A 19,334-nucleotide genomic window follows, 5' to 3' on the forward strand; every position below is an offset into this window, starting at 1 on the left:
CTCAGCTGTTATTGGCTCTTTCAGATTTATTAAAGTTTCTGTTAGAACTGAGTATTGTATCCTCTCTTTATCAATTCAGTTACTAATTTATATTGTTGTTTACCTTCGTGTTTTGTTTCGTTATTTGGTTTATTCTATGTCCTTGTTAATTGTGATATATATATATATATAACTGACTCATTATTGCGCGGAATGTTAATTTATTATCCAATAGGATCAATCTTCGATCTCAGATTATTAATACTGCAGTCCCAGTTTTGTACTCCGTTTCTCACACAATATCTAATTGTACACATAATTTTAAATTTAAGTAAATTACTTAGGTTTTATACTGAATTTGAAAACAATAGTCAAACTTTGGAGTTCGCAAAATAATGACCACTTATAGTTTCTAACTAACATCTTTGCATTTACAAGTAAATTTATCAAGTAAAATTTTCGCGTCGAAACATATGATATCCACTATCCCAGTCATCTCCTGAATTTCATTGTCTATATAAGGAGGGGATCAGCCATCACTTTCATAGTTCCATTGCTAAACTTAAGTAGTGCATGTTTGATTTAGCTAAGAGCATTATTCCATATTATATCTCCTATATTTCTGACTTCACTTAAATGGTTTCTGTTTCCCCAACCCATCATTCCTCTGAAGAACACCAGTCATCTAGTATTCCAACAATTGATATGTCTCTTGACAGGTATACAGTTTCAAAAAAGATTGTGCAAGCTTGTGAAGATTATGGCTTCTTTAAGCTGGTTAATCATGGGATTCCTAATCATATCATTTCAAGCATGGAGGAGCAGAGTTATGATTTCTTCTCGAAGCCGGCTTGGGAGAAGCAAGAAGCAGGGCCACCATCTCCATTTGGATATGGATGCAAATCAATTGGCTTGAAGGGTGATATGGGAGAACTTGAATACATTCTTCTCGAAGCCAACCCTGCCTCTATATCCCGAAGATCAACAACGATGTCCACTCACCCGAAAAAATTCAGGTAAATGGTTCCCACTTCCCAGCGTGTACATGTAAATTGTACATCATGGCATGCAATAATGTGATTTGTAAACCTCATTCTTTTTCAAGCAGACATGGTACTTTGAATTCAACAAGTTAATTAAGAAGTCACGTACATAGTTATCAATCCATGTATCTTCGCTTTTAAGTTGTCCTGTCTGATAGTGACTAACTGACGGTTGAAACTATGTGATAAAAATAGAAATATAGGCGCCTCTGAATACTTTTTTCTGTATTTATATTTGGCGATGCACACTTTGGCACTTTTCCTTTTTAAGTGTATTCATTAGTCTTTTTGCTTAATCATGCTAATTTGGTATTTGCATTCTGTCATGGTATATTGCAGTGATGCTGTGACTGAGTACGTTCAAACTATAAGAGACCTCAGTTGCGAGGTTCTTGATCATATGGCTCAAGGCTTGCAGCTGCCTGACAAATCTTTGAGTTGCCTTATCAAAGACAATGACAATGATTCATGTTTTCGAGTGAATCATTATCCTCCCTTTGAGGCTAATTATAAGATCACAAATTCCATGAATTGTCCAGTTGTCGGATTTGGAGAGCATTGCGACCCTCAGATAATAACTATCTTAAGATCCAACCATGTGGGTGGCCTTCAAATATATTCTAAAGAAAATCATTGGATCTCTGTCCCTCCCCATCCTGCCGAATTTTGTGTGTTTGTTGGCGATGCCTTGCAGGTAGTTAAACTCTGTATTTACACCTGCTTAAATTCAACTTGTGAAGCTTGATTGTAACATTAAATTTGCAGGTTCTAACAAATAAAAGATTTTTAAGTGCAAGACATAGAGTGCTGGCTAACTTCAGCAAGCAGTCAAGAATTTCAATGATGTACTTTGGAGCACCATCACTTGCAGCATCTCTGTCTTGTTTGCCCGCGACGAATTCACCCTTTCAGCCTAGACTATATAGGCATTTCACTTGGGGAGAATACAAGAAGGTTGTATATTCCGGACGTTTAGGGGAACAGCGTCTTCATTTTTTCGAATTATCATAGATAAATAATCATATAGAGACTCGATCTTGAACCAGCTGCTAGAAACAGAGAAGAAGAATGTCAAAATGTGTTGCATTATGTTGTCTAGTTTCTTTCTTTCATGAGTTCTGTAAATTCTTATCAGTTATAGTTTTGGACCTAGACATTTAGTGTGTAAAAAGCTGTTGAATCATGTATATACATTTGTAATCTCTGAATTTTCATGCAGGATACAACACTACAAGAAAAACCAAATCGGTAGGAAATGCCCCGTAGGAAATGCCTTAAACCCATTTTCTACCGATAGTGAACGGTAAAAAATTCTTAAGTGGGAAATGACATTGGCGGGAAATAAGTACGATCACATTCAACATGACCCCGCATGTTGATGTGGACGTGTCGAGGACCCATATGCCAAGTAATATGCCATGTGGAAATACAAATTTCCTATCACTAGTGGTAGGAAATAAGTGCAGTGATAGGAAATTAGGCCACTTGGTAGGAATTATACCAGAAGGCCATGTAAACACCATTTTCTACCGGTCATTTCCTACCATTCTCGGGAGGAAATACCTTGTTGCATACTGAATAAAATAACTTGAAGATGGTAGGAAATAGTTTGAAGATGGTAGGAAATAACTTGAATGCGGTAGCAATTGCTGGTTAAGTTTTAAAAAAATAATTCATTGATTTAATATGTAACATATTCCCTAACAACATTAATGTCTAAATCTCAAATTTACAACCAAAATCGAAAATCATACATCATAAATATAATTCATCTTACCACTATCATTTTATTTAAAATTATATACTATATAAATGTACTAAATTTACAAATATTAATAAAACCAAAAATTATGTTAAACTCTAAAATTAATCACCCCCAAGTGGGTCATCATCGTTTAATCATTCATCAACGATCGACATCCCTTTCTCCATTTCTTTATCTTCAATCCATAAATTCCGGTTTGCTTGTATTAAGTCCATCAATTTACATAAGAAGTAAATAAATAAAAATTAGTATCAACGAATAAAAAACTAATAAATAAATAAAGTATTAAAAAAACTAAAATACACACATGATAATATGGAAATAATTGAGATGAAGAAGGTTAGGTGATTAAATTTGATCAAAAGATATATGCAAATTGAAATTTTAGTGAAGTGAGATGAGATAAAATAGTAGATGTAAGAAGGGAGATGGAAATGAAATGAGGTTGAAAAGAGAGAAGAGAGAATAAATATAGGTTGAGTATAATTTTGAATTTTCGGATTTGGCAAAAAAATTGAATTTTGATTTAGGCGCCAACTTTCAAATTTTTGATTTTTTTTTGAAGATTTTGGGCATTTTCTACCGAATTGTCGTAGGTTATAAGTTTGTATGAAAAATTTGAATTTTTTAGATTGGAGCCAAATGAATTTAAATTTTTAATTGGGCGCCAACTTTCAAATTTTCAAAATTTTTGAAACTTTTGAGTATTTCCTCCCAACTTGCGGTAGGTCATGAGTTTCAACGAAAAAATTGATTTTTTTTTGTTTGGGGCCATTTTTGTTTTAGCGGTTTATTTTAAATATTCATTATAAAATCATTGAAAATGAAATTGACCAGTACTTCTTAGTAGTGTTTATTCTCATACCGATGTTTCAATTTTTTAAAAAATATTTATAAATGATCCAATTACAGATGTCAAGATCTATATATTTTAGTGATATAATAAAAATTTCAGAATAAAAAAATGTATTTGGTTTGCTATTTAAACAGTGAACCAGTAGTTTGAATACTACTTCGTGTTTAGTCTCATACTGATGTTTCGATTTTTAAAAAAAGGTTTATTAATGATCTAATCTTATATATGTAAATATTTATATATTTCAGTGATATGATAAAAATTTAGAAAAGAATAAATGTATTTGGTTTCCTATTTTAACAGCCAACTAGTAGTTTGATCGGTACTTCTAATGTTTAGTCCCGTACCGATATTTTGATTTTTTAAATTTTTTATGAATGATCCAACCTTGCAGATGTCAAGATCTATATATTTTAGTGATATGATAAAAAATTTAGAATAAAAAAATGTATTTGGTTTGCTATTTTAACAGTGAACTAGTAGTTTGACTACTACTTATTACTAGTGTTTAGTCTCATACTGATGTTTTAATATTTTTTTTAAAATGTTTGTGAATAATCCAACCTTACAGATGTCAATATCTATATATTTTAGTGATATGATAAAACTTTTAGAAAAAATATATGTATTTGGTTTGCTATTTTAACAGTCAACTAGTAGTTTGACCCGTACTTCTTACTAGTGTTTAGTCTCATACTGATGTTTCAGTTTTTAAAAAAAATGTTTATGAATGATCCAACCTTACAGATGTCAATATCTATATATTTCAGTAATATGATAATTTTTTTAGAAAAGAATAAATGTATTTGTTTTGAAATTTTAACAGTCAACTAGTAGTTTGACCGGTACTTCTTACTAGTGTTTAGTCCCATACTGATGTTTCAGTTTTTAATTTTTTTTATGAATGATCCAACCTTACGGATATCAATATCTATATATTTTAGTTATAAGATAATTTTTATAAATAAATAAATATTTTAATTATTAGATCTCAACTATATTAACAATTAAAGTATAATTAAACATGTATATTATTAATGTGAGTTGACGGCTCTCATATCATTTCAATCTATTTTTATAATTTTCTCAAATTTTAATATTATAATTTTAAAAAATATCACATTAATTATTGACTGAAAAATAATATAATTTATGATATTAGATTGTTGAATAATGACAAAATGAGGAGAAAACATGTTTAACCAGAGACCAATTTTTAAACTTCTTAATCTTTTATATTTATTTATTATTATCAGGTAAGAATTACAAAAAAGAAAAAAATGAAATAATTTTTTATTTGAAAAATATATTTTCATTATGAAATCATTGCAAATGAAGATAAAAAGTTCTAATTTTCTGATGGATAACTTCGAAGCAATATCTATATCCGTAAGGTTGGATTATTGAAATGAAATTTATAAAAAATATTTTGTCTAACCATAATCTAACCCCTAAATTCAATTAAAATTTAAAAAAATGATTAATAGCTGGCAGGAAATGTAACTAGTTGGCAGGAAACGTAACTAGTCATTTCTTATCGCTTCTTGTTAGGAAAAATTATGTGGCATATAAGTCAATCACACCAACACATTAATTTATTAGTGCTGAGTAGACAAACTCATTTTCTACCGCATCGAAATGGTAGGAAATAAGTCCTACAAGACCCATTTCCTACCGACGTCGGTAAAAAATGAGATGCACAAAATTTACCGCGGTAGTGCGGTAGAAAATAATTTGCTTAAAACAATATTGTTTTATGTGTGAAAAATTTGCTGGAAATTTGATATGGAAAAGTGGGTTCATCTTTAATCATTTCCTACCATCATGGTAAGAAATAACTTGTATTTTCTATTGAGTATAAAATTAGTAGGAAAAGACCCTTTGACTTAAAAATCGGTTGAAAATGGTTGATAGAAAATATGCCGGTAGAAAATGTTAGGTAAAAAAACCGGATTTTCTTGTAGCCCAAGTCAATTTTCTATATCACCTCGTCTATTGTATCTAAACATGTACTATTCCATATAGTTTGGTTCAAATCTGTTGGTACAACTTATATGTCTCCAGAATAAAAACACAAGAACACTTTGTGGTTGCACAAGAACACTTTGTGGTTGCTGTGATTGAACCGTCTTACTTCAGGAGGTCACCAGTTCGGCAACTAATATATGCCTTGATTAATTATACAAAAAAAACATCACACGCTAAAACAACAAAAGCTTTTTAGATATTTTATGATGTTAAAAGTTGAACTAGTTGTGGGCCTCAGGTTACTTTAAAATTGTGAACTAGATTATAGTTTATGATATCTTGTCCTAGTTATTTATGTGTCACGTGCTGCTGTGAGTCACGTACAAAACAAATAAATTTTAGATAATTTATAATGCTATCTATGTGTCGTTTAGCTCTTTTACTTTAAATGGTAAAATAGTTTCTGTTATCTTATCGGTTTTAACATTTGGCAAAACGTGTAAAACTAAAAAGTAGCTACAAATAACAGTGACAATTAAATTATTAAAAGTTGGCCATATTTAGGCCATTTACAAAAACATAATTATGGAGATTAGTGTGATCCGTCATTTGCACGATATTTTTCTATATTTTATTATTATTAACGTGAAGTACTTAACTGTGTGATGGATGTTTTTTAACATGGACTGGTTTTATTTTGAAAAGATATAAAATAAAAAATATATATATATACGGAGATAATAGATAATTGATTAGTTATTATTGATTTCTAAAATCATTTTTTAACTATTTTACTAAATGAAATGGTCAACCTCTAATTATATTAATAATTTTTAATATTTCAAATTAATAATTTAGAATAAATCTATATATTTTAAGATTTTAATTTTGTTAATAAACTATATTTTATATTTGTTTAAAGGTAAAATCTATCCATTAAGAATAAAAAAAGGGTATTTTTAATTTGTGTTTCTTGATTTTCCTTCAACAAAAAATGAGCTCTGTCCCTTTTTTGGTATGTTTGAATGAAAAAGTCATTTGTTTGGTATATCTGTTCAAAAAATGTCATTTATGGCGCCAGTACTTGTGGGAATCAACCATTGACCCCAGAACAAGTGGCGTTCTGGGTCATTTTATTAAAAAAAAAATTCTCTTTTACCCGGAATGAACTTGTGTTAGTGTATTTTTGAAGGAAAAATAATTAGGTGAAAGACTGTTTTTGGACTCCTATATTAAATAAATGGAAAATGTTTGTAGTTAATTTTTTTTTGTGTGTTGTAATGTAAACCTATTTTATGTGTGTATTTTTTAATTTAAATAAAAAACCGTATAAATAAGACTTTTCTAACTCCAAAAAGGGTGTCGTGCAATGTGAGTGCAAAATTTTTAGGTGAGGGCATGTTTTGGCACGTGCGTATGTAAATAACCGTAGATTTTTTGGGTTCCAAATTTTTTTGTTATGTTGTAATGTAAACCTATATTTTGGAAAAAATTTAATTTTGAATTAAAAATTTATATGACCAACACTTTTGTAGCTTGGGAGCGGCGAGTGCGTAATTGTCAAGCGAGGGCATGTTTGTGCACAGGCAAATTTAAATAACCGAAAATTTGTTGGGTCCATTTTTCTATTATTTGGTAGGTATGTAAAATATATTTATAGTGTATATGTTACATTTTATATTTTAATTTGAAACTCGAGAAAGGGTGTCATGAGAGATAATGAATTTAAAAGTACGTTGTAACGGATAGTGGAATAATGAAAATGATAAAGTAGGAAGTACATTGCAACTGAAAAAGGGATAATGAAAGAACTCTCAAATTCTTTAGCCATCCGCAAGATTAACTACGTAATGATCAAAATCTTGATATTCAATCTCGTTAGCTTTCTCATCATTTTCTTCCTCATCCCCTTGAATATAAGGGGAGGTATGCTTATGACCTCCCTCCCCATTTTTATGGGTCGATGCGTGCCTACTCGACCGAGTTTGACGCAGTGGCCACGGGTCGGGGCCGTGAGTGCTATAACAGATGTTGTTAGCCATACCAGCATCATCGTGGCCTTGAGAAAAATCCCCAAGTTTGACAATATACTTAGCATATTTCTTATCCCACTGTTGTTCCTCTTCACGTATCTTTTCACTCCTACACCTTGCGACTACATCCTCGGCCTCCCTTTTCCTCATCTCAAGCTCGTCCTCCATGAAGTGGTAGTATCGACACATTTCTTTTAATTCATAATCATGTTCTTCTTTTGAAATGTTACCAGCGTTGAAATTCTTATTAATGTTATCTTCGTACCGGATCGATGATTCCATAAACTCGAAGTGCATTTTCCCGTACCCAATAAATTGTTCATTGTCACAGACGGTGAATCCTTGTGCAGCCCGTATAGCTCGCATTCTTCGGACAGATTGTTTGACCTCACTGATTTTTGCTCTGTGAGATTCAGTAGGTGCCTGAGATTCGGTCCATTTATACCAATTAACTTCCCCGTTGTTACGCATTTCCGAGCTTGCGTGTCCCTTGCCCTTGTCCATGACATCAGTATATGAATCTAAAAATGTGGAGAATGTTAAACTAGTGAGGGGTGAAATTGAGATGATAACTTATAGGTTCGCAGATATTTATAGGCAAAAAAATGAACTGGTAAAACTTTAAACTTTGAACTGGGGAAATAATGATGAAGGTGAATTTAATAGTTTGAGTTGTCAAATCATTTAAAACATTTGCACGTGACTAAAGTTCTGAATTATTACATGTGCATTACCTTTGAAAACTATTTGAGGGAAAAAACTATTACAAAGAGGCAAAGAAATTACATTATTTGCTAAAAATTAGCAAGGTTAACAACATATTCATCAGACTATTCACCAGACTCTTCATCCTCAGCCTCCATCTATAGGTGTTGCTGATGAGCCACAATGTACCTTGCTATTAAGTTATCGTCTTGTTCGATAAGGTTGATCTCCATTATGTCATTTTTTTGTAAACCTCATCCACCTGACGGATATGTTCCTCCTCCGTTTGGGACATATCGTTATAGGCCCTTTCAATCTTCATTTTATCAGCTTTTATTTCGTCCAATACTTTCTGATTAACCTTACCATACGATTTCTTCGCGGTTTTGGATTCTTTCTTTTTCCTTCCACGTTCAACGGATTCAGCTAAACTTAGTTGACACATACCTCTCTTAACATTTGTAGGCGTTGCATGCCCTTTGCCCTTATCCATTTTATGTGTAATAAGATGCCTACAGTTTGAACATATGGTTTAAAGTTATGAAGTATGATGTATTTATAGGGCAAAATGAGCCTTATAGTGGTACAGCGTAAAGGTTATTTTGCATTCTTACAGTAAACTCAATGACAAATATAATATTATTATGTTATCCAACAACCACTGAAATCTTATCAGCAACAGCAACCAACAACCAATTTACAAATATGTGATTTGAGTTTTCATTGTTGTTTTCCATACTACCTTTAATAAAGACTTTGAGTTGTCATATTTTCACATGCAATTATCTTCAATTATTTTGAAATGACTACTCGTTGTAGTGAAAGTAGGAAAAATGAAATGTCATTGTGTAACAACTGTAGAGCGTGAATAAAGATTGAAAGCAAAATGAGATTGTCATTAATAGTCCATTGCGTGTCTGAATTACTTTTACCAGTGGGTTGTATAGTCCTACTTTCACTACAAAATGAGATTGAAAGATTGAAAGCAAAATGAGATTGTCATTAATAGTCCATTGCGTGTCTGAATTACTTTTACCAGTGGGTTGTATAGTCTATTACTGTCATTCAAAGTAGCTTTACAGTTGTTAGAACAAATGAAAATGCGAGTAGATAAGTATGGAGTTTAGTGTCTCATGTTGGCAATGTGTTGCAATCTCATTTTTCTCTTGCTTCTCTCCTTTCTTTCCTTCTCCAAAAATGCCGGTTGGCCTGGGCTTCTTCCTTCTCCGGCGACTAATATTATATTACTTTGTATTTATATTATTACTTAGTTAAAAAATTTATGTAATATTACTTAGTAAAATTTCTACTTAGTAATATATATTAATTTTTTTATTAATAATATAGTTATTAAAATCTATATTTCATTTAAAAATTATATTAAATTATTTGGAACTAATAAGGTAATTGTTTTGGTCTAATTTTATTTACCTTGACGAGACCTTAAATTAGATATGAAGTAATTTGCTGAAAATGAATACTTAACTTGAAACACAATTCCATCACATAACATAAGGTACATAATAAAACACAGTTGAAAAACTGTGCCTGGTTGGATACATAATAATAACACAATACATGAAGAAAGGATACGATGCAGAAATACAAATATTAGGAGCAGAAAATATATGAACTGAATCATTCATCTGTATCGTCGGAGTCATCATCATCCTCATTGAGGTTCCAGGTATGGGACTCGATGAAAAAAAAGGGAAAAAATAAGATAGCACATAATTCAAATTCAATCATCGGACATATAATCGTCGGAAAGGTAGTTCTCATTTTATAATAGTCTGTGTTGCTCATCTTCTGTAAGCTCTCTCCCAATTCCGCGGACAGAATCTCGCGCCAGTTCATACATGTACTGACGACTCCTACGCAACAACATTCGGTTATTTTCCTTTCTAATACTTGTCACGGCCCTAATAACTTTTTTCCTAAATCCTAACCAAGTTGGACTATCCCCTGATTGAGAATATATTGCAATAGAATGTCGAGTTGGAACTCTTAGACCCATAGAAAGCAGGGCATCTCTCAACCGATCATATTCTTCACGTCGATAAGCCCATTCGCGACGTACACCAGCAAAGAGCATCAATGACTCTAAGACTACGGTAATCATCATCTCTTTCTATGAGCAACCAGTTGCGATTTGTGTTATAAGACATGCTATTGATAGTTATAATTTGTTTCACATCTGGATTAATAGGTTATATAGAAAAATCATGATTTTCTGGTCATTCATTTTCATTCCGTATTCCTATCAGAAGTAACATGTGTTAGTCCCTTAACAATATAGCAAGAATTACAGAAGGGGGGTTGAATGGAATTCTAAAACCTTATTCTCGAAATAAAAATGTTCAAACTTGAATATAGATATAAGTGTTTTGATTAGCACAATGCGGAATAGAAACTTAATTGAATCAAAATATAAGTAATTAAAAACAAGAGTCTTTAAAAACTTTTTGGTGGATTTAAACAATTCCACCAGAGATATATATTATATATATCGAGAGAACTCTGTGTGCAAGAATGCTCACAGCTGCTTACAAATTGAACTACTGAGAATACAGGGAAATGCTAATGATTCTGCTTACAAAGATTTCTCTGTTTTTGTATCTCAGCTCTCTTTTTTCTATTTGCTATGTTCTTGGTTTATATATTACCAAGATTACAAAGTCAAAAAGACTGAATAAATACAAAAACTATCAGTCTGAAGCTTTGCTACTTTTCGTCCTCTATTACCCAGTTAATGGGCTTCCACAGTAGATTTGTATACATCCCGACGCCTTTGCCCTGTTGTCACTGTTCAACTGCTATTTGAATTCTTTATATGATCATCCGTTGGACTTAATGAACATCCGTTGGATATATGATCATCCGTCGACTTTATGAACATCCGTTGATGGCTTCATTGATCATCCGTTGACTGCTATATTAAACATCCGTTGATAGTCATTTGATCATCCGTCGATGGCTTTGTTAATCATCCGTCGGTAGCTATTTTGGCACTTGACCTCATTTCACTTATGCAGAATTACAAGACATCATTTATATACAATTAATCAACCTATTCTGCATATCTAGTTAAAGTCAACATGACTTATAGGTTACTACAGAATCTATACAAAGATGTATACAGAACTGTGCTACAGACTCATTATCACATAAGCTACTCACTCGATGGATAATAAGTCATCATCCGTCGGGACTATAATAAGTTATCCGTCGGGACTATAATTCTTATCCGTTGAGAGCTACATTATTTCACTAAGTAAAATCTACTTAGATGTTTTGTTTATGAAATCATCAAGTACACGACATATGCACAACAATCTCCCCCAATTTATGTCTACTGGAATTGTAGACATAAATTAAGAGATACTTGATGATAACAAAACATCCTAAACATACAACTTTAAAGATAAGTAGATAATACTGAAAGTGCTTCAATTAATCAAAATGTAAAAAGTTTGGCTCACAGGCATTTCAAGATGCTCCTCTAGCCTGAGCAGATTTTTCTAGTTTCTTGAAGGTCTGGATCTTCTTCCAAGCTTTCTGTTATTTTCATCAATCTGATTTTGGAGCTGCCCGTGGAATTCCAGTTCATCGGATTCTGAGAGATCTAGCTTTTCTTGCATTTCCAAGAGAGTCTCATTGCTAGAGATACTCAATTGGTCTTCTAACCTGAAGAATCTTCTCACACCTTTGTCATCCATGAACTCCATCAGCCAGTAGGGCCTTAGATGCACTCTTCTCCCTGTGTATGGGATGATTAGAGTCTTTGGGAGTGCATCTTTACCTCTAATACTCCTTAGTTCTTCAATCTTCTTCAATACTAGTCTTCTTGCAGTCACATTGAACCCAAAGTTCTTCTTGAAGGATGAATAAACTTTAATCAGTATAGCTTGGCTTTCTTGAAGAATCCTATGAAGTGGCCATTGAACCTCCCTTCCTCCTTTGTACTTGAACACTAACCTTTCAGGTAGGTTCCTGTATGCATCAATTCCCCTCACTTCATCCGGTTCATCCAGATAGAGGTTTAGATCTGAAAATTCTTTGATGTCACACAAGTACAAGTAGTCTCCCTTATTGACTTTGGGTTGAGCTTTAACTACTGATTTGGATTTGAGAGGTGACAACTTCACTTTCTTGACTGACCTTGACTTTGTCATTTTTGGCTTGCTAAGGATTGGTAAACTGAAGTCAGGAATTGGTATGTAATCCCACTCTATTGGCTCATCCTTGGGCATAATAGGTTCATCATGAATATTCCTGTAGGGATCCACCACCTTTATATCTTCAAATACCACAGAGGGCTTTGATGCTTGAGTTGTAGCTGGTATGGGTACCTTAGGAAATTGATCTTCCAATTCCTTGTGCCAATTCTTTCTTCCTTGGGGATTTCTTCTGTTCTTCAATTTGCTTCCTTGATTCAGTGGCTTCAGAAGGTTGAGAGGGAATTTGTTGAGACGAACTTACAGCCTGTAGCTTGGCTAAGATAGCAATCTACTCTTTCTTTTGTTTAGCCTTCTTTGCATCTAGAGCAGCTTGCTTCTTTTCCTGCTTTAATCTTTCCTTTTCTTCTCTCTTTGCTTGAGCAAATTGAGGATGTCCAGCTATCACACAAATTTCCTTTCCATTTCTGAATATCTTAGCAATTCTTCTTTTTGAAGCTGAATCAGCTGGATCTTTATAGAAAGTAATTGATCTTGACAGAAGCTTCTTTTCATCAGGCTTGGGTATTTCAAACACAGTATCCAAGGGGTTCTTTAAGGATGATTTTGAATAATTTACCCTTGGTTTAAGAATCATTTCAGCCTTTGGAGACTTGATGCAGGAAGATTGTCCTCTTTCCAGATAATTCATGCTCATCTCATTCACACTGATTTGCTTGACTTGAGAGTGATGGATGGCTGACTTAACTGGCTCCTTTACAAGTTCAAACTTTTTCTGTATCTCCTCATCAATCTTATCCCAGTTGTTCAAACTCAACTTTCCTTTATCAGCAACTTTCAAGTTTGATGCTTCTGCTTTAATTAGATCTATAGCATCTGCAACTGGTGGCTTGGAGACAGTAAATGAAGGTACAATTACTTTGTTGATTTGAACTTGAAATTTCTCCCCCTCACTTGGTCCTTTCTCCCCCTTACTTGGTTCTCTCTCCCCCTTTTTGTTATCATCAAGTTGAGGAGTTAGGCCTTGTGTTTTAGCCAGTTGCATGAGAAGATTTGTCTGAGACTGTTGATTTTAAAGAAGGATGGCCACAAAATTCTCAATAACTTGAACTCTATCTTCCAGCTTGGCCAGCTTCTTTTCGGAAATCTGATTCTCTCCTCAGTCTCAGTAATAGATCCTGCATGGTACCATATGGCATGACTGAATCCAGCTTCTCAGAATTGTAGGTCTTCAAGTCAGCTATATCCTTTTTGATTTCATCTACACTCAGATTCTGTCTGACTTGCTGTAGCTTCATTAGATGTAAAGAATCTAGGTGAGCTTGAAGAACAGCCTTGGTACCAGCATTTGAGCTCTTCTGAATGGCCCTTTGGATAGACATGATTTGTTTGACCAAGGATACATTGAATTGTCCAGGTGTGGATTCCTTAGTCAAGGCCCATTCAGGTAGATCAGGAATAGAACTTGGGCCTTCATCTCCCCCTAAGTTCATGCTTCCATCAAATGAAATAGAGTCATCATCATTAGAATTTACTCCAAATTCTTCAGATGGCTCATCAGCTGTAGGAGGCATTAAATTGACAGTAGCTTTATCCATTTTTAGAGATTCTGAAGTATGCACCAAATTTAATGTCTTTTCAGCCTCCTCATTGCCCTGAGCAGCCAATAATTGATAGGCTGACATAGGATGAGTAAAAGTGTCAGCATCCAAGGAAATGTTATCAATTACAACTTGTAATGTTGCTGAAATTGTCTTTCCTTTACAGCATCATCCACAATCATTGACTCATGAGCAATGGCTGTATCCACCCTTATTACTTCTGTACCTGCTTTTCTCTCATAATCTCTCTTTCGTTGGATCAGGGTCTCACCTTGGCTCCCCACCCTCACACCCTCACCTTCACCTACTAAGGTGGGACTCCTCTCACTCACTTTTGCCAATCCTGAATAAATGATTGCTGATTTTCACTCTTTTCCTCTCCTTTTTCCTGGGAGCAACCCTGTCTCTCACTCAATACACTCTCCTCTCTCAGTCCTAAGAGTGACTGTACAACCACTAAATCTTCTGCACTTGAAATAATTGAAGTTTGAAGTTGTGCAGAGATACTCGACGGATAAGTGATATCCATCGAGTGAGTGGTAATGCTATCCGACGGATAACTGTTGTTAAGCTTATCCGTCGGGATACAATCACTACTCGACGGATGAGCAATATTCATCGAGAGAGTAGAAATGAATGAGGTGGGAAGAGAAACTATTATAGACTCTGTGTTGATTGAAGATATTTGAGGCACAGATGTCACAATAGTATCTGAAAGAATTGGCAAGTGAGCCAACAAATCATCTAAAAGATGATGCTCACTTGCACAAGATTTTGGCTTCCCCAACAGAGTTAAAGAAGGGGAATCAGGAATTGAAGTGTTTATCATATCCACTTCCAGAGAGTTTGTTGGTGAGTATGGTGTATCAGATGCTTCTATAAATAGAGATTTTGGCTGTGACTCCACATTTATTGGAGCCACATCAAACTGAATTTGAGAGAGTGCAGGGACTGTGTCTTTAGCACCAGTTTGCACTATATGTGTGCCATGTGCATCCCCAGAGGTTTTAGATTTCTTCTTTCTTGTGTAAGTTTGGGGTGAGCTTGTGTCCCTAACCCTTTTGGCATGTGCTCTTGGCTGAGAGCTTTGTTCAATAACTGCATCCTTTTGGGAGGATGCAGCTAGAAGTGAGCTTTTATCCTTTTTAAGCACTGCAATTTGTTGGGAAACTGCAGTGGGGCTAGACTGGGATTCACTCAACTCTCCAACCTTATTCTTGGGGTTTCTTTGATATTCACCCCTTCCCTTACCTGACTTTCCCTCCTTCACACTCCCCTCTTTGGCTTTTGTGGATTTTTCAACTGGCATCTTTTGAGAGATGCCAAAGGGGGTTTTCTTTGATTTAGATTTGGAAATTGTAGAGGGTTTGGAGGCTTTGGTAGACAACTGTTTGGTCATTGGCACAGTTGCCATAGCTACTCCTGAAGTCAAAGAAATAGTGGAGGTTGGAATAGTTGTAGGGATAGATGAACTTACCTCACTTACCTGAGGTGCCTGCATTACAGGAAAATAGAACATTGGCACATCCCTGTGATGGTTGGCTCTGTTCAAATCTGCAATGAGTCTTCTCTTTTAAACCCAACAAGTCAGTTTATTGTTTGGGTTCTCAAGCACAATTTCTTGACATAGGTGGTTAGCCAATAACATGAAAAATCTAGCATAATATACATTCTTACCTCTTTTAGCTAACTCACCTAGTTTAAAACCTAACTCAAACAAGACAAGGTCACTAAAATTATAAAATTTATCTGTAACTAGCATGTATAGCATGTTAAGCATGGAAATATTCACTGAATCAAAATTACTGACTTTTCCAGAGAAAACTTTAGTAACTACATCACACAAGAAACTCCACTCCTTCCTAAGACCCAATCTCCTAATATCACTTAATTTAGTGGTAGAAAGTGCATAATGCATGGAATTAAGCATATTGATAATATCAGTGTCATTGTGTGGTGAAGTTACATTATTATCAGGAATTTTGAAACATGTTTTTATTACATTACTATTGATACATAACTCATTACCTTTGATGGTTAGAGTGATGGTCTTGTCAGCAGAGTTGTAGATAGCAGTGGTCCACATCTCTTCAACAACTTCACAGAAGATTGTGGGTGACTCCAGCATGGCGTAATTTAGCTTGCAATTCTTCACAAAGTCCATCATCTTGTGATAGTCCTCTGATTGTTGAATACCCTTATTGACCAAAACAGTGAAGATGTTCTTCTTATAAATGAACCCAGTTTGAGACATAATCTTTACTACAGGTGCCATTGCTAGAGAGTGAAAGCTTGAAGAGAAAGAGAATATTTGCTTGAGAGAGAATGAAATAAAAGCAGTTGAATTTGAGAATGATAAAAGAAAACAATTTTTATGAAATAAGCTTTTATACTATCTCAAAAATAACTGATAAAAATAATAAAGTAAAGTAAATTAACCAATAGAAATTGCCTAAAATAGTCGTTTAAAAGTAAACTGTAAAAATTCCACCCATTATCCGTCGTGTAATGCTTACAAACTGTAAGTATACTCGATGGATAATGTTCAGGGAATTAACGGCTGAGATTTACACAATTCGACGGATGAGGATAAACTGATATCCGTCGAGACATAAAGTATTCCAGAAAAATAATTGACTTTTATTAGCAAGTAGTATATCGACGGATGACTAAACTCGATGGATAAGGGTCATCCGTCGAGATGCAAATTTTTACTTAGCCAAAATTTCATCCAAGACTTAAAAATCAACTAAATTTCTGGCTACATTACAACTTGCAAAATAACTCAAATAAATTTAAGAGTAATTAAGCATACCTAACTCACTTACCAACTTTGAAAAGTTGGATTCATCCAGTGGCTTGGTAAAGATATCTGCAAGTTGCTTTTCACTTGGAACAAAATGTAATTCCACAGTACCATTCATCACATGTTCCCTTATGAAATGGTACTTGATGTCTATGTGCTTTGTCCTTGAATGTTGCACTGGATTTTCAGTAATGGCAATTGCACTTGTGTTATCACATAAAATAGGAATCCTCTCAACTTGCAAACCATAGTCTAGCAATTGATTTTTCATCCATAAAATCTGTGCACAGCATCTGTCAGCAGCAATATATTCAGCTTCAGCTGTAGAAGTAGAAACTGAATTTTGCTTTTTACTGAACCAGGACACAAGCTTGTTTCCTAGAAATTGACAAGTTCCTGTTGTGCTCTTTCTATCAATTCTACAACCTGCATAATCTGCATCTGAATAACCAGTTAGATCAAAACCAGAATCTCTAGGGTACCAAATGCCAAGTTTTGGTGTTCCCTTGAGATATCTGAAAATTCTCTTAATAGCTATCAAGTGAGATTCTCTAGGATCAGCCTGAAATCTAGCACATAAACATGTAGCAAACATTATATCTGGGCTATTAGCTGTTAAGTACAGAAGTGAGCCAACCATGCCTCTATAACTTGAAATATCCACAGATTTTTCAGTAGTGTTTAGTTCAAGCTTAGTTGCAGTGGCCATGGGAGTTTTTGCAGATGTGCAATCCACTAGATCAAACTTCTTTAAAAGATCAAAAATGTATTTAGTTTGACTAATGAATATTCCATCACTAACTTGCTTAACTTGTAAACCAAGAAAGTAAGTTAGTTCTCCCATCATGCTCATTTTATACTTACTTTGCATCAATTTAACAAACTTTTTTGCAAAGTTTCTCATCTATAGAGCCAAAAATAATATCATCTACATAAATTTGAACAAGTATACTAGAGCCATTAACATTTCTGAAAAATAAAGTTTTATCTACAGTACCTCTTGTGAAATGATTATCCAAAAGGAACTTTGATAAAGTGTCATACCAGGCTCTAGGTGCTTGCTTCAGTCCATAAAGTGCTTTCAGAAGATAATAGACATATTCTGGAAAATTTGGATCTTCAAAACCAGGAGGTTGACTAACATACACTTCTTCCTCCAAATCTCCATTTAGAAATGTACTTTTGACATCCATTTGATAGACCTTGAAATTGGCATGGGCTGCATAGGCTAAGAAGATTCTAAAGGCTTCAAGTCTTGCAACAGGAGCAAAAGTTTCATCAAAATCTATTCCTTCTTGCTGACAATAACCCTTAGCAACCAATCTAGCTTTAATCCTGATTACTATGCCATTTTCATCCATCTTGTTTCTGAATACCCACTTGGTGTCTATTGGATTCTTTCCTTTAGGCTTGGGTACCAGCTTCCATACATTATTCCTTTCAAATTGGTTTAGCTCCTCCTGCATAGCTAAAATCCAATCAGGATCCAACAAAGCTTCTTCTACCTTCTTTGGTTCTTCCTTTGACAGAAAGCTGCTGTATAGACATTCTTCCTGAAAGAGATCTAAGGAATTTCAGATTAGAGTCTTTAGTCTGATAGACTCTTCCATGCAACTTAAGAGCATTTAGTAGTTTTTGAAATCTACTAAAAATGTCAGTGAGTGACTCACTTTCCTCATTATGAAAATGCTCATATTGCTGAATCAAGAGCTGCATCTTATTTTCTCTAACTTGCTCAGTGCCATCACAGATTATCAGTATAGTATCCCAGACTTCCTTGGCAGTTTTGCAGTTGATAATGTTGTCAAACATGTCTGCATCAACTCCATTGAACAGAATGTTCATGGCCTTTTTATCCTTCCTGACTTGTTCAATATCAGGATCAGACCATTCGTGCCTTGGCTTGGGAACTGATGGCTCGTTTCCAGTTGCAGCTCTCATTGGAACGTGAGGGCCTCTTTCTATGCAGTCCACATAGGCCTCATCTTGAGAAAGTATATGAAGATGCATCTTTACCTTCCAATGATGGTAATTTTCTTTATCTAGAAAAGGAATCTTGACTCCAACGTCTTTCTTGTTCATCTTGCTGAATTGTTTTGATCTTTAAACTCTTTGTAGATTAAGAGCTTGCTCTGATACCAATTGTTAGTCCCTTAACAAGATAGCAAGAATTACAGAAGGGGGGTTGAATGGAATTCTTGAACCTTTTTCTCGAAATAAAAATATTCAGACTTGAATATAGATATAAGTGTTTTGATTAGCACAATGCGGAATAGAAAGTTAATTGAATCAAAACATAAGTAATTAAAAACAAGAGTCTTTAAAAACTTTTTGGTGGATTTAAACAATTCCACCAGAGATATATATTATATATATCGAGAGAACTCTATGTGCAAGAAT

The 19,334-nt window shown here is 34.2% G+C and overlaps 1 protein-coding gene across 1 annotated transcript; it reads left to right on the plus strand.

The window, feature by feature from the left end:
* Nucleotides 1-615: 615 nt before the first annotated feature.
* LOC141686300 (gibberellin 2-beta-dioxygenase 2-like) lies at nucleotides 616-2,033 on the plus strand. Its single transcript, XM_074491343.1, has 3 exons — nucleotides 616-995; nucleotides 1,362-1,716; nucleotides 1,788-2,033. The coding sequence occupies exons 1-3, from the start codon at nucleotides 616-618 to the stop codon at nucleotides 2,031-2,033; spliced, it is 981 nt and encodes a 326-aa protein (XP_074347444.1).
* Nucleotides 2,034-19,334: the final 17,301 nt, after the last annotated feature.

This window comes from Apium graveolens, chromosome 9, assembly GCF_009905375.1.
Source record: "Apium graveolens cultivar Ventura chromosome 9, ASM990537v1, whole genome shotgun sequence".
Taxonomy (NCBI): Eukaryota; Viridiplantae; Streptophyta; class Magnoliopsida; order Apiales; family Apiaceae; genus Apium; species Apium graveolens.